General features: G+C 44.4%; 1 protein-coding gene across 3 annotated transcripts; it reads left to right on the forward strand.

Annotated features, from left to right (window-relative positions):
* The first annotated feature begins 3480 nt into the window (after positions 1-3480).
* LOC138243268 (uncharacterized) lies at positions 3481-7104 on the forward strand. 3 transcript variants are annotated; one of them, XM_069198817.1, is made up of 5 exons: positions 3481-3931; positions 5211-5537; positions 5752-6030; positions 6121-6408; positions 6604-7104. In XM_069198817.1, exons 1-5 carry the CDS (start codon positions 3628-3630, stop codon positions 6924-6926), a joined length of 1521 nt encoding a protein of 506 aa, XP_069054918.1. In that variant the 5' UTR covers positions 3481-3627; the 3' UTR covers positions 6927-7104. The 3 variants fall into 3 exon arrangements, with proteins under 3 accessions (XP_069054918.1, XP_069054920.1, XP_069054919.1); XM_069198819.1 differs by having other exon boundaries at positions 6620-7104; XM_069198818.1 differs by having other exon boundaries at positions 5325-5537.
* Positions 7105-15589: the final 8485 nt, after the last annotated feature.

Consider the following 15589-nt stretch of genomic DNA (forward strand, 5'->3'; position numbering starts at 1 on the left):
AGGCGCTATATAAAATACAGTGTTATTACTAATATTATTATATAACGCCAGTCATTTTAAAAATGCGAGTTCTATGAGTGTTGTTCATTACCTTGACGCATCTCATTTGGGATTGGGTTATCTCCGGCTGATCGCTCGGTTTTTGCTCGTGTCGGGTTGGAGATGAGCCATCTTCTGCGGCTTCCAACAGGTCTCGGCGATACTGCTGTCCAACAGGTTGCAACCTGCTGGGGGACAGGTGACAGGTGCGTCACGATACAACTCGGCGTTTCTGTTTTGTTGGGTTGTGTTTTCCTGCCGGCGTTTCGCACATCAGCAAACTGCCGGTTTGACCCCCTTCCGCGGTCCACTCTATAACGCCTCAGTTCTCACCCGCTATCCCCCCACTTTTCTCAGCTCCAGAAATCGACCCCGAATCTGTAAAACCCCTCTGTCTCGGAGCTCGTCACTCACCCCCTTCCTGCTGCTGCTGCTGCTGATGACGACGGCGATGACGGCAGAAGAAGAGTTTCACCCGCTTTGAAGCCGGCCGGTCCGGACCCGCAACGACCCTCGGCTTAAGCTGTTCTCCGATACTCGCTTCGTTCACCTCCAGCTCGCCCCGAGAAAACTCGAGCTTGTCCCTCGGCTGCAGTTGTCTGCGTGTTCCCCCGGCCTGACAGAGCAGGTGACGGAGACGCCCACTCTGCTGCCGGATCGCTGGAAGGCGTCTCGGGAGAGAGTTTCTGTTCGTTCTCGGCGCCGCCCTGAAATCTCCAGGATTTGCAATGTTGCTATTTTTAGTTTTTAGCCCTCGTGGGGGCGGTGACACATTTCCCCCCGCTATTCTTAGTTCAAAGGACTCTGCTTTGTTCTTTCGTTTCAAACGCGGTTGAACGTATTGAAACTAAGCGGGGCAGCATTTTTACACAACATGAATCATACCCAGTTTCTTCGGACTGTCGAAGACATTTAATGTCGTTCTCCCCCCTCCCCCTTCGTACGAGGTTCAAGAAGTGTTCTCTGCCGGCGCTTGAGCTTGGGGTCGCTGTTTTGCCTCTCGTTTCTTTTTTCCAAGAGCGGACCGGAGAGACCAGTCAGACTCGAGGATGGGGCAGTATTTTAAAAAATGACAGAATGTGCGCCCGACCGGACAACGCGATACCCCGTGTGCCCACTCGCGTTAAACCCACGTCGCAGGTCAGAGGCGACGGCGTGACACGAGAATGACTTCGACACTGCTACTAAACGAGACTTTCAGTCCCTTCGCTGACTTTTGCTTTTTGTGTTACTGGGTAGGTTGTTTGTGTCCTAAATGTGCCATTGCAATTAGGAGAAATAACGGACTAGTACCTGGTTAATAATGTACCCGAGGTTCATAAGCACTGCAATGAACTTGCCCGCAGAAAGTTGTCTCCCAACTCCGCACTAAAAATTGTTCTGAACTTGCGAAGAAACCCCAAGTTTATATCTTCTAGAGGACGCTAAAATATTAGCCGTTGAAATGAGAAAACCCGCCCAAAAGAACTAACGCACTTAGCTCATGCAGGTGCATCAGGCTTACATTTACGTGTATTTATTTAGCTCGTGCACATAAATGCAGCCTGTCTTTAAAAAAACAAAATGAATAAATTACCGATGTATTCTCTTAACGCGTCTGAAGTATCTCCGTATGACTTAAGTGTGGTTTGATCAAGGAAAAATACAGCGCCCACACGCAGTTGTCTTAAAAACCCAACATTATCACGTGCATTGGACATTAATAAATGTACATCGATAGTGGCCCGCAGATCAGTGAACCGGTCAGGATAATTCAGAGATTCCGAACCCCTGTTCAGTTTCCTGCGCGGTAGACGAGCGGTTTAATCCTCGGTACCGGATTCCTGCAGCAGGGTCTGCTCGTGGTTAATTAAGCTCACAGGTGGGAGACCCCTGGGCAGTAACGTAGGAACTTCAACTCAAGTTTAGCGCAGAACTGCAGGCCAAAACGCAACTTCGTAGCAACTGACAGGGGGGGAGACTCGTGTGTTCGTCGTATCCCGCGTGGGGGTATTTCATTTTTCTGCAGATTACTTAACAGGATTCTGCCAGTTTATTTCACTCATTCATTGACGGGATCTGATTATTTTTAAAGCATGGCCTTAAACTATCCTGTAGTCGCTCGTTCTAAGAAAAGTCACGGAGACACTCTGAGGCGACGGCACATTCGCCACCCTGACCCGTGCAAATCAGGTTTCTGATTAGGCCCAAAGCCAACGGATTTGCCATATGTATAATTCGTCACGGGTCTGCTATTTAAAAGAGTTTCGCAGGTATCCCCGCGGATATCGGTGTGGCAATGGGCGGAGTTATGGGTAGAAGCTAAAGCCTCGCTGTTCTGATCTTATTCTCACGTAGTAGGCGGTACTTGTATCGCTGTAATGTGCATATAAACTGTCGGAAACTCGGCAGACAAGCCGGGATGGCAGAATAGCTGATACGCAGTACAGAGCCGGCGGACTGAGTGTGCGAGGACCTCAGACATCACTGCTGGGGGGGGGGGGATAGCATATCAGCCGGGATGAGTCTGAAATCTCTCGGGCGAGCGTGTTGCTGCAGGACAGAGCTGTGTGCTGATCCCGGCACCTTCCTCAGCGCGGAGGTGCGACTGATCCTCAGGTGGGAAGAAGTCGATTTTAACCGCTGCGAGCTGCATCATTCCAGACAGAAGGGAGTGGATTTAGAAAGGAGGCGAGCAGCTCTCCTTTTTTCGATTGCTGTTAACCAAATGCTCAGTCCCCCTGCTAGTTTTAGATAGAAAATGCACACATGTATTTGGCGACTAGAAAGTGCGTGGTTGTTTTTTTTAGCCGTCTCGTCATTCGCTTAGAATCTTTTTGGACTAGTCCTTTTCTGTTTAAATACGCGTCTCTCTTTGGTTAAAAGTTTAAAACGCGTCGGGTTTTGTAAAGGGAAAGTGCTTCAAGTGGAGTAGAAATGCCGGAGTTTTCGTGTTTTGCGGATCTGCGGATGACCTACTGTACCTCGGCACAAATAAAAGGGTTTTGTTCTTCCTTGTTCTGACAGGAGGGTGTTAAAATAGGTTGATGAAGAGGGCTCGTGAACTCTATCAAGCATAACGGAGCCCTTCACCTCCGATAGTCTTTTTCTGTCGACGTAACTCCGTTTTAAATCTCCGTTTTAAAGATACACGTGTGAGATTTTGTTTCCCCTTCCAGCAGTCGAGGCCGAAGTGTTGTCTCTTTTCTTTTTTTTTCAGCGCGGAATAAACCTTTACCCGTCCCCTCTCCTTATGACGTCCATGTAGCCGAGCGCTCGACTGGACCCCAAAACCACCAGGCGTGTGTTTGTGGGCCACCAGGCTCCGGATCCCCGGAAACACTCGGTTGCTGCTGAGAACAGGTTGAAATACGTGAAGTCGCCCCCCGTCCTACACACGGTGAAACCCACCACGCTCGTCGGCTCTGCGTGTGTGCCGGTTCGTGGCGTTGCAAGTTGCTCCCGAGCAGTTTCAGGTCGCTTTCCTTTTTTTCAGGAGACCCATGGCTCTGTGGCGTAGCCTCCTGCAAAAGACACAAACTCAACTGATTTGTTTTTGTCTTCTGAGCGGGTGGAACCAGCGTTGTAGTGTTTCATTGTTTATCTGAGATGTTACCTTCTGCCCAGTCACGATTTTTGTTTTTGCCTTGGGGGGGAATCCAAGCTGTTAATCTGTCTTTCCATTTGTATTCTCTACCCAGTTTATATTCACTTATGGCAGGAGGGGGCAATGCCAATTTTCTTGCTGAAACATCTCTTATCTCCCCCTTACAGACCAGCGCGGTCTTTGCAGCGACTGTTCAGTGTTGCTTCAGCTGCAGATTGGGAGAGTCGACTCTCGTCTGGGATCCTCCTGGCAGGATGGCGCTCCCGACAATCCCTGCTGCCTTTTTACTGGTGCTCTGGACCACGGGTGGGTGACGCTCCGGGCTTTCGATTCAAGTTCCCTTCAGATTCCAGCTGGAGTTCAGTTTCCTCCACCGTCGCGACACGATCCCGGAGGCGCCGGAACAGTTCTTACATTTAGCCGGCAGGTGTATCACCCAGCAGCTCCCAGCTGGCAGCCCCCCCCCCCCCACTGAAACTTAGCTGGTGTGAGCCTGGTCAGTACCTGGAGGGGAGACTCCTGGGAAAGCTGAGGTTGCTGCTGGGAGAGGTGTGAGTGGGGCCGGCAGGGGGTGCTCACCCTGTGGTCTGTGTGGGTCCTGATGCCCTGGTATAATGACTGGGACACTGGACTGTAAAAAAGTGCTGTCCTTTGGATGAGATGTAAAACCGAGGTCCTGACTCTCTGTGGCCATTAACAATCCCAGGGCTTTTCTCGGAAAGAGTAGGGGTGTAACCCCGGCGTCCTGGCCAAATTCCCCCCCTGGTCTTTACCCATCATGGCCTCTTAATAACCCCCCCTCTCTGAACTGGCTTCACCACTCTGCTCTCCTCCCCACTGAGAGTTGGTTTGTGGGGAGAGGACTGGTGCACTATGCCTGCCATTGCATCATCCAGGTGGGGGCTGGATGGGTGAGTGTCCAGTGTTTTGTTGATATGTTATTAAACCACTTAGGGCAGCTTAGTACATGGTTATCAAAGCAACACATCCTGTTGAATCCAGTTCTCTGTGTACTTTCCATGTTTATTCCATTTGCTTTTAAAATAGTACAGTTTGTTTTTTAATGCGAAGCAGTTTCTTATTCTTTATTCTTTATAAATAGGTGGCTCGAAGGCTGGTTTGATGTTTTTAAACATTCTCGAACTGCTTATTCAAAATGAGAATGAGAGACTCCCTTGTCTCTTTATTTGAACTATTTGAAACTTTATTTCAGTTTTCTTAAAAAAAAAGACAACTCACAGCTACCAAGTTTGGACCTGCCAATTAATGCTATTTTAACAGTGCAGTTGTGGTTCCATCGGCAGCTCTTGTGGTTACACTGTGAATAAGGAGACAATTATTTTGACTGGTCACAATAAAAGCCCAGAAATACCGGTATTCAAATGAGATGGCTAATTGATAATATCCTCACCGGAAGACACTGAAATTACACCATCCGTTAGTGTAACTCACCGTAAACGCGGGGGGTTTCAGTGTGCGTGTGTAACTTCTTGGAGCTGACAGCAGGTGGGGGGGAGGAGGGAGGTAGCATGTCTCCCCTTGGTGATCCCCAGGCCTGTCTGAAAGCACGTCTGTTGTTTCCCAGAGTCCTGTGCTGGCCCTGTCACTGTGAGATTTTTGGACTCGGCTACACTGCCCTGCATCTCCAAGGATCCAGCCCCTGTGGACCAGCCTGCTGTAAAATGGGTGTTGTCTACAGGAAGACCTGTGCTGTATGTCGAAGGTGGAAGACCTCATTCTGGACCCGGGTTCGAGCACAGAGCCCAGATGTCCGGAGACAAGGCCAGACTGGGAAATTACTCCCTGACCATCGCTGCTGTGACGTTCTCCGACACGGGCCTGTATGAGTGCTATCGGGAAGCCGAGCGAGACCACCTGCAGTTCCTGGAGGACACTTATCTCACTGTCACAGGTAACAGCTCACGAGTCTCGGTTTTAACAGCGTCCAGCTGAGCCCACTGTGGGAGGTGTCTGATAATGTTCACATCTGGATAATCTTGTCCCCAGTTCTTACACTGTCCATCTTTATTAGACTCCAAGGCTGTTTTCAATGTTCTTTTCAAAGTCTGCAAACTAAAATAATCCAAACCCAGCTGACATTCTGATGTTCATCTCTCTGCTTTCAGCTCATGAAGAAAATGTCACCCATCAGTCTGGAGCCTCTCTGTCTCTCCCTCTCCATACTACTGGTCCAGTGGAGGTGCTGTTTGATCCTGCAGGATCTACCCAGTCTTCCAGAGTCTTACTGAGCAGCGCAGGGCCCCCTGACCCCGGGTATGAACATAGAGTGTCAGTGCAGAACAGCTCTCTGACACTGCACTCCCTCACTCCAGCTGATCAGGGGAGCTACACAGTAAGGGACCTTCAGGGAAACACCATCAGCACTGTGACAGTCACTGTGGGAGGTGAGCAGATCTACAGTAGGGTCACTAGAGGGCTCTATATTCTTGATAGAGTGTGTTCTTATATCATCCTTTATCCTGATTGTCTTTCAGCTCAAAGAGTCACTGTCACCCTGCAGCCTGGAGCCTCTCTGTCTGTCCCTCTGCTCACTGGAGAGCCAGTGGAGGTGCTGTTTGATCCTGCAGGAGGTGGAAACTGGACCTCAGTGTGCTCTGTCCAGAACAGCACAGCCAGCTGTGTCCCCCAGTACAGAGACAGAGTGTTGGTGGAGAATCAGGAGTTGAGACTGCAGGACCTGAGGGCGTCTGATGAGGGGATCTATACAGTTTTGCTCTCACACATCCAGAAGGCCGTCAGCACTGTCTCTCTCACTGTGGAGGGTAAGACTAGACTGAGGTGCAGGAGAACTCAAATCTTGTACTTGTATTCTCGAGTGTAAAGAGTTTCTCCAGTTCTTGATCCTGTGGAGAGAGATCAGAGGTCTGCTGGTCAGTATCTCTATCGGAAGAGACTCCTCATGTCTTCTTGAAGGTGTGACGAGCTGTGTTTTGTCTCCTCTGTGTTTCATACATCAGACCCTCTTCGTCACAGGTCTGTCGGAGTGATCACTGGTGTCACTGGTGTTGGTGTTGCTGGAGTCATCCTGGCAATCCTGGGAGTATGGGTCGGGATGAGGAGATCAAGGACGACGATCAGGAATGACAGGACCTATGAACTGACAAGGAGAGATGATGCCCCGAATGACAGCAGCTCAGCGATCAGTCCTCCAGCAGATCAACCAGAAACTGGTAGTCAGAATGGAGTCTGTCCTCAGGTCCCTGGTGTCCAGGTGACTGAGGAGACAGGAGACGGACACTCTGATCCTGTTGTCTCCAATGGACACAGACTGCAGGGGTGATGAGGAGAGTCAGGGCAGTATATTGGGGGTGTAGCAGCAATGCTTGTTAATAAGACAGAATTAAGTGTTGCTGTGCTTTCCCAACTGAGGCCTCATCTCTCCCTTCATCTCTGTGGTGCAGCCACAGAGAAACTATTCATGCAGGCTGATTTAAAGATGTTTTCTTTCATAAGGGACAGCTCCCAAAGGGAGATGCACTTAGCTAAGCCTGGCTATCATGATCAAAGGTTATCCATTGGCGCCTATCTGTCTAGGGAGTGCCAGATATACATCTGGACTGCATTCCTAGGTGTCAGGAGTAAGTGACTCATAACTCACCTTGATCAACCAATCAGGGACTGGTAGGGCCGAGTAACCCACGTGGGACTCTGATGCCCATGGAACTTTCAGCCAATGAATGAGCTGAAGTTCCTCCAGGTAAAAACAGGCAACACAGAGGGCCTGGGAGACTTCTGTGGACTTTCTGAAAGGGAATTCAAAGGTTTCGTAAAGTGAACTTGGTTACAACTTCTACATTAGATACTCAAACAAGTACATAACTCTTAGGAATTAAATTGATATCAACTGGTTTGGATAACAATTGAATTCTCGAGCTGTAATGCATTGAAGTTGAATACTCATCCAATCTCTGGGGATTCAGATCTCCTGCGGGCACAAAGAAACAGTTGCAGGCTGTTGCTGTCCAATCCGCGCTCTCTGGCTCCGTGCCAGGCTGTGCTGTGCGGCTTACGACGGTGCGCTGCTGATGCTCACTGACCGGCTAGTTAGTGTTGGCTTTAACTAGCAAAGTTTGTGCACAGGAGAAAAGATGACTGTGGGTCCCAGCAAGTTAGGAAGAGGACCGGTTCTCTCCTGATGCAGAGCTAGTTCTGAATAGTGATTCAGCTGTCCACAGTTCCGACCTGTTCACGAGGCCTGCTGCTGGTTACTCTCTGGCAACCTCCACTCTAGACTCTTAGAACAAAGGAAAGTTCTGGCACTCGGACACACTGGCCGTTCCGTGGTTGTCCGGGCTGAGTCTCAGGATGGTCAGGAGGCGCGCTGCGAGAATGTCCTGCCCTTGGGAGCCTTCTGCTCCTAGGGCGTCCTGCCCTGGAATTCTCCTTTGAATTGTTGAATCTGAATCTGAATCTTGTCTGAATCTTGTCTGAATCTCCCAGGCTCTCTGTGTTGCCTGTTTTACCTGGAGGAACTTCAGCTCATTGATTGGCTGAAAGTTCCATGGGCATCAGAGTCCCACGTGGGTTACTCGGCCCTACCAGTCCCTGATTGGTTGATCAAGGTGAGATATGAGTCACTTAGTCCTGACACTTAGGAATGCAATCCAGATGTCCAACTCACACTCCCTAGACAGATAGGCGCCAATGGATGACCATTGATCATGATAGCCAGGCTTAGCTAAGTGCATCCCCCTTTGGGAGCTGTCCTTATCAAAAGAAAACATCTTGCATGAATGGTTTCTCTGTGGCTGCACCACAGAGATGAACAGAGAAATGGGGCCTCATTTGGGAAGCTCAGAAACACTTAATTCTGCATTATTATTAAGCCTTGCCGCTACACCTTCATTGTGATTTGCTACAGATACAGCTTATTTAAAATTAGGACAAAACTAAAAAAAAACATGTGAAATAAAAATAATGTCAAATCTAAAATTTTCAGATGTTGTGATGAAGCTTTTGACTCATGAATAGTACCCCCCATCCCAGTGTATTGCATGTTTAATCATAAAAAATAAAAAAAGGTTTCACAACTCTAAGCAAGGTTGTATCAGGTGAGGGGGCCTACCTAGTGAGTAAAAACACTTGGTTATAGCATTGTGAATGTTGTGCTTGAAAAGCTATTGACTCGTGAATAGCCCTCCCCTATCCCCATGTACCACCTGACTAATGGTGCCATATTGAAAAAAATCATAATAATAAGGAATAGTTTCACAACCAAAAGCAAGGTTGTATAAGGTGAGGGGGGCTGTCTGGTGTGTAAAACACTTGGTTGTAGCATTGTGGGTGCTGTGCTTAAAAAGCTATCGAGTCATGAAGAAGACCCCACTGTCTTAGTGTATTGCATGTTTAATGGTGCCATATTAAAATAAATATATATAAAATGTTTCACAACCCAAAGCAAGGCTTGGGAAGGTCATAGGACCTCCTTAGTGTGTAAAACACTTAATTGCAGCATTGTGGGTGCTGTGGTTTAAATGCTATTGGTTTGTGAACAGCATACCCCATCCCAGCGCAGAGTGTCACATTAAATAAAAGCATGAAAAAATGAGATTCAGAACGCAAAGCTGTATCACTCTTCTGTGTAAAAAATCAGTTTGAACATCATGGGAGCTGTTTTAAATAAGCTGCTGAGTAAAGAATATTTTAAATTTTTCCGCTGTCAGCAGGATTGTGTATATAGTTGACCCTTACCTGAATTAAAACAAGACATAAAGAAAGGGTTTCAGAAATCAAGCAAAGCTTTATTCCCATGCTTACAGTCTGGGTAATTGGAGACTGCACTGTCCTGCTTCCTATAGTGATATATGGGTTTTTCACACAAAGCTGCATTGAGTAGTATTTCTCGCGTGGTGAATGTGTGTACACAGCGGTCCCCCGGGTTCCAGTTAGTGCGTAGTTACACATCGATGAAAAAACAGAAAAAAAATTATCTTTAATAAAAGATAATTAGCTCACTGATAGTTTGATGTAGAGGGTGTAAAAACTTTCACAAGTCGTGGTCTTTAAAATGCATTTTGTTTGAAGGCTTTCTGTGTTTCCATTGCTAAGATATGGACAAAAGAATATCCATGCGTCAAAAAAATGGCTTAAAAATGACATCGTGAAGGCTGTGAAAACAGTCACAATGTACTTTGTACACAAAGCAAGTGTTTTTGTAACCCTAGGAGGTTTAGTGAAAATGCTACAGGCGTGCCAAAATCGTTTTCGAACTTCAAGCTAACTTTACCCCAGTCAATGACAGTACCTACAGGCTATTGATAGGTTTGCTGGCACTGTGGGTTTGGTGTTCCTGACAATGTGCACTCTGGGAAATGGTCACAGACTGGCTTTCTTCTCGAAATGAAAATATTACTGTTTGTACCTCATGTAAACAGTTTTAACCATTAGAACACTCATATATATTCTGAATCAAGAACGAATGTGCCCTGGAATCTGTTGTACCGCTTCAAACTGAAAGACAGATATTTAGAGTCTCAGTAAAGACTTTTTACAGGAAGAGACGTCATGCTTCAGCTGCTCTGGCCTGCAAAGTGCGAAGGGGCTTCATTTGAAATACCAGATTATATTTCAAAATCCAAGGTATTTTTTTCTGTGTTAGAATGTATAATTTATTATAAATGTTTTTTTCACAGCCTGTTCTTCAGGAAAATGCAGCACACATGAAACAATATTCAAAGACTATAGGAACAGTAAAAAAGAAAGTGGTAAAATGGATGAAAAAAGATTTTGATGTCTCTTCCGCAACTGATGAATACTCCTGTGTGACGTTATTTGCGTGGATTCTGTTATTTTGCCACAGGCTGTGCGTCTCTGTTCTCGGCCACTGGCCAGGGTGCTAGTCTGTAAAAAGAGCAAGAGCACCTGTGTGGAGTGTTTACAACAGCAGCGGGAGCAGTACGGCTCATTGCTTGGAAGGATTTGGAGGTTGGAGCCACTCCTAAAGATGCAGAAGACGGAGACCATATGTTCCAGCAGTCAAACACTAGGGTGTCAGCCGTCTCCAAACAGACCTTCATCTCCTGAAAAGTGCCCCTCCCTGCCACACAGGTTGCTGTACCTAGTGCAATGCGTATCTCCATACAACCCTCCACCCCAAGCAGAGCACACCCCCTCAGGACACTCCATCCTGTCCTCTCTGCTCACAACCACTAATGAATTGGCTGTCCCCACTGTCTCTCTCCCCTCAGGAAGCACCATCTACAAAACAGAACTCACAGAAGCCAATGCCACGTACAGTCCTCCCAGATGTCCACCTTTTGCCCATCAGTCAAGGGAAGGAGGGGGGATTGAATGTGCAGTGTGTCGGCACAGAGGGGGCAGCCAGAGCCGACCACTACGCCGCTCTTCTGTTTTGTAATTTTGTGACTGGGAGTGAATCACATCCGTAAATGTCGACTGGTCCAGAGGCAAAAGGGCCTTGCCTTGCATTCTCCGCGAACGCATAGACATGGTAAATTGGAGATTCTCAAAACTTACTTTGTGTGATTGGAAACTGATACATGATAGGATAAACAAAATGCTTCAAAGAAAGAGGTGCTCTTTTTCTCTGGTTTTAGTCTGTGCAGCAATAAAACAATCAGATTAAACAAGAGAGAGTGTGACGTTACTTTTCGTCAATGAAAAAATAGTCTTTTCATGTTTATTTAAGTGTCCTTCTTTCATTTGGATTGTATGAAACAACTCGGGAGTTATTGTTATGATTACTCTATTAATGAATCCTCAACTCGTTCACTTCTTGTTATTTTGGGAATAATCTGACATGTTGCTTTTAGCCGTCGATATTGTTGAATTCACTCAGTTTGTAATGTAGGGTGCTCTGAACAAGTTAAACTTTGATACAGGACAAATGTATTTCCCACAAGCTATACTGTAGTAGCTTTAAAAGTATACAATATCACACCGTATGCATGTGGCACGTCTTTGTTCAACTTAAGAAAAAACAGGACATTTGATTGCTGGTTGCGTTATGTTACAGGCCAACAATGACACCAGAAAACTGAAAGTTCCTTCCCCTCCCCCAGTAGAACTGTCTAATCTACATAAACACAGTGGGATGTAACACCTAGCCTAGACTTTGTGAGAGGTATGGAGCTGCGTTGCATTAAAATGGCTGCAATGGAATATACAGTAGTAGGCAAAAGTTAATTTCAAGCTGAAAAGAAGACTCAACATGTCCCCTCTATATATTTTCCATTTAGACCATCCACTGTAATTTATTATTAATATCTTCCATATCCCATTAAAATCAGAAAGTTCATGTGTAAATCCAGCTATTTTCTAATCGCTTTATCCAGGACAGGTAACAGTTTCACCAATACTATTTGGTAACTTTTTACGATTGTCAGACTTCAGAATGCTTCCACTGATGCTTATAGATTTGACATAATGCGCACTGTGTTAAAGCGCTATTGAGCACAGAACATCTTTACACTTGTGAAAAGATTTGCACGTGCAGTTTATTCTTATCTGTGTGAAAACAGGAAATATCGATGGAGTTTCAGAAAGTAAACAGAGGTATAGAACACCCTATCTCAGATGTTTAATAAATTCAAGTTTGTGAAAACAGTGACAAGTCACCCCAAACAAAATACAATTTTAGAATACAAGCAGTTTGAAATGATTAGTTGTTATTAATAAATCACTTAACTTCGAACATGTTGTGATATTTAGAAATAACAACAAATCAATATAATTTACTATTTTAGTTTTTCAAATAAATGTTTTTGTTAAAGGAAAACTCATGCCAGGAGATGGGTTCAAACAAAGCTATAGCTGAAAAGGGCAGGCAAAATGTTTAAGTAATCATGGGTGAATGAGAAATTGATGCAGATGTTTAGAAAGAAAGTGGACTACAGTAATATTTTGAGCTTACAGCCTATCCAATGTTATTCATTATTAATCTTTTTAAATATTTTTTTTAATGTAAGAGGCAATACACAATTTGTGTCCTCTATAACACTTCAGTGTACTTTTTAATCAGTTTAATGTTTAACAATGTAATACAAAGCTTAAACTTATTAAATTGTATATACCATGTAGACTGTTAAATTCTGTAATTGACAAAAGATTGTCCCTCAGCATTGACAGGGATTCAAAACCAAGTGTTTTCTGGCAAGAGCCCAAATGCTGCACATGAGAGCTTTCATAGCTCCACCTGGTGGTTTTACAAGATATTCCACCCTACTTCGATACATCATGCGGTATCCTACAGTTCTTTGCGGAACGAGCACTGCGATTTACTGCAGCATACCTTGCACATTTTGAATGGTTAGATCTGTAGTTCTACTCAGTTTGGTGAATTCTTGATAAACCAAACTGGTGCCCTCCCTCTAACTCACCATTCCTCCCTTATGGTAGTGTATGCAGAGAAACCCATGTATATAAACCCATAGGGTCAAATGCAATGGACTTCCCGAGTTAAAACACAGCCGCGTACTAAGTTAGTATGGTACATTCTGGAGATCATCTCCCGCTCCAAGTTCAATTGCAGCAAAAAACATGTGGAACAAAGTTGGAGCTCAGCTCAACTTGTGCTTAATCCGGTTCCAAGGGCTCGGCCTTGTTGTACTAATTAGCCCGAACTGGAGAGGACTGTACATCAGAACACTTCTGATTAGTAGAATAATATGTAGGCCACATTAATATACAATTACTTTTCTGTTTCTCATTTATATTCAAACTAAATTTCCTGACAAATCAGTTAGTTTTTAATTTAAGAATTGCATTTAGGCGACAATTCACCTGATGAGGCTACATAGTTATTAATGAGATAGCCAATTATAATTAGTCATGAAACAAATGAGAACAGCAGCTGTGCAATTGAAATTAAACACTACTGTATTATTGCAGCATTAATTTTGTTTAACACTCCAGATGAATAAGCAGACATCATTACAGCTAAATCATTACAAAAGACACCGACTAATAACCAGTAAAGTTGAGTTTTATTTTTAACAGAACTGGAAATTAAACTTATAAAAATACTTGAGCAAAAAAAAAAAACACAACAATTGTTCCACTATTGCTAGAGAGCTGTAGAATCTGGAATAACTTATCCAGCTCTGGGAACAGTGTGTAGATGACAGGTTTGTGACTTTCTCATGAGCACGGTATATGAATCCATCAGATTAAAGACACTGTGAGCATCTGAATAAAATTAACGATAGTCTGTCCCAGCTCGCCGCGATGGTATAGTGGTCAGTACTTTGTGCTGTGACCGCACTACCCGCGCTTTGAATCCGGGTGACAGCAGCCCAAGACAAGAGAGTTTCCTTCGTCTATGTTATTTCAGTGAAGGGGGGGCATGCGTGTACAGCGAGCGATCATCGAGTTGATGTGTTGCCCCATATAAGCAATGTGAACCAACACTGCTTTACAAAGGAGCACGGTCTGATCTTATAGTTGATAATCTGGAGACCAGACCGACCTCTTCTCTGACGAGAAGAAAAGGTCAGGAGCCGCAGTATTTAATGTAAATAAGAGATTTCATTTTTTTCTGTGGCGCAGCTAGTGCCAAACACTTAATCTCGGGGTTGTGAATTCGAGCTCCACGCTGGTAAGAAATCATATAGGTTATGATAAATTTACTTTTATAAATAAAAAGTAATATTATAAAACTTTCTCGATACCAGTTTGCAGGTGACATGTTCTTTATAAAAATAATCTTTAGTATGGGATCAATAACCGCGCCGGAACAAATATCGGAAAGAATCGCCTGTCACTAAGGTATTTAAGTAAAGTAGAGATATAATCAGAAAACCTACATTTTAGTTGTTAGTTACTTTGTATGTGCTTTAGCGTTTTCTTTTATATACCGAAAAAAAGGTTCAAGGCGTTCTAGTCGCTGTACTCCTCGTAGATAATCTCAACGAAATCACAATACAGTACAGGACACGCAGTGAGAAGCTCACGCAACGAATAGTCTTGAACATGCCAAGCGTAAAGGCACACTGCACATCTGCGAAACATCACATCCTAGTTTAGTTACAGTGAGATTATAGACTGGAAGCTAGGAAGTCTCAGATCACTTTTTTATTAAATGTTCAAGCAAACCCAAATACCTTTGCAAGAGACATTTCAGAATCCCAGTCAAATCCAGTATGATTGCTGGATCCCTCGAATTCGACAATATCACAGATCTGCAGTCCACGTTGTGCAAGACATACCGCACACAGCATTTCTAAGACAGGAAATACATTTTCGTTACGAAAAGAGATATACTGTACGTAGAGTGAAATGGTCTGGTACGAGTCCTAAGTTTGAATAGTTCAAAATAGACGAAAAAGGGTAATTACAGACTCTTTCGAAATGTAAGAACATTAAAGCTGTGCGGACCTTATCTTGATTTACCTAGTTTAATCGTTTTCAGAAAGTGTAATTGTATTATTTTATGTACCCTTGACGATTCTACTGATGTTATAAGTGCTCTTGTTTATATTGAATCTATTTTGTTGTTCAAATAAAAAGTAAAAAAAAAAACATTCCGGATGCGTCTGCTGTAAAAATAAAATGACATCAAAGGCGTTGTACGTAGAGTTCTGAAGCCGGTTCTACAGAAGAACTAGCTGAGATGAAAAGCTCGATATTCTACTGACAGGGCTATTCCCATCAACTCAGTTTCTTTCTGAAACAACGTTTTCCAAGAAAAACTTACACTTTGCAAAATTTGAAATAAAATACTTGCTTAAAAGTGCAGATTATTTTTTTCCCAAAAACTGTAAAAGGAGAAAACCGACCCGTTGGAGTCTCTGTCGTACCATTGCTCAGTGCGGTCAGGTCGGGACTAAAACAATAGTAAGGTGCTGGTTCAAGCACATCTAGGCACGACTTTCTCACTTTTCCATCGTGAACATCATCTAGAGAAAAAGTGGCATGTAATGTTTAATACATTATTAATAATTTGAGGGAATATAAATGCTTTGCATGTATCGAATTACAGCACGT

The sequence above is a fragment of the Lepisosteus oculatus genome, chromosome 14, assembly GCF_040954835.1.
Source record: "Lepisosteus oculatus isolate fLepOcu1 chromosome 14, fLepOcu1.hap2, whole genome shotgun sequence".
Classification (NCBI taxonomy): domain Eukaryota; kingdom Metazoa; phylum Chordata; class Actinopteri; order Semionotiformes; family Lepisosteidae; genus Lepisosteus; species Lepisosteus oculatus.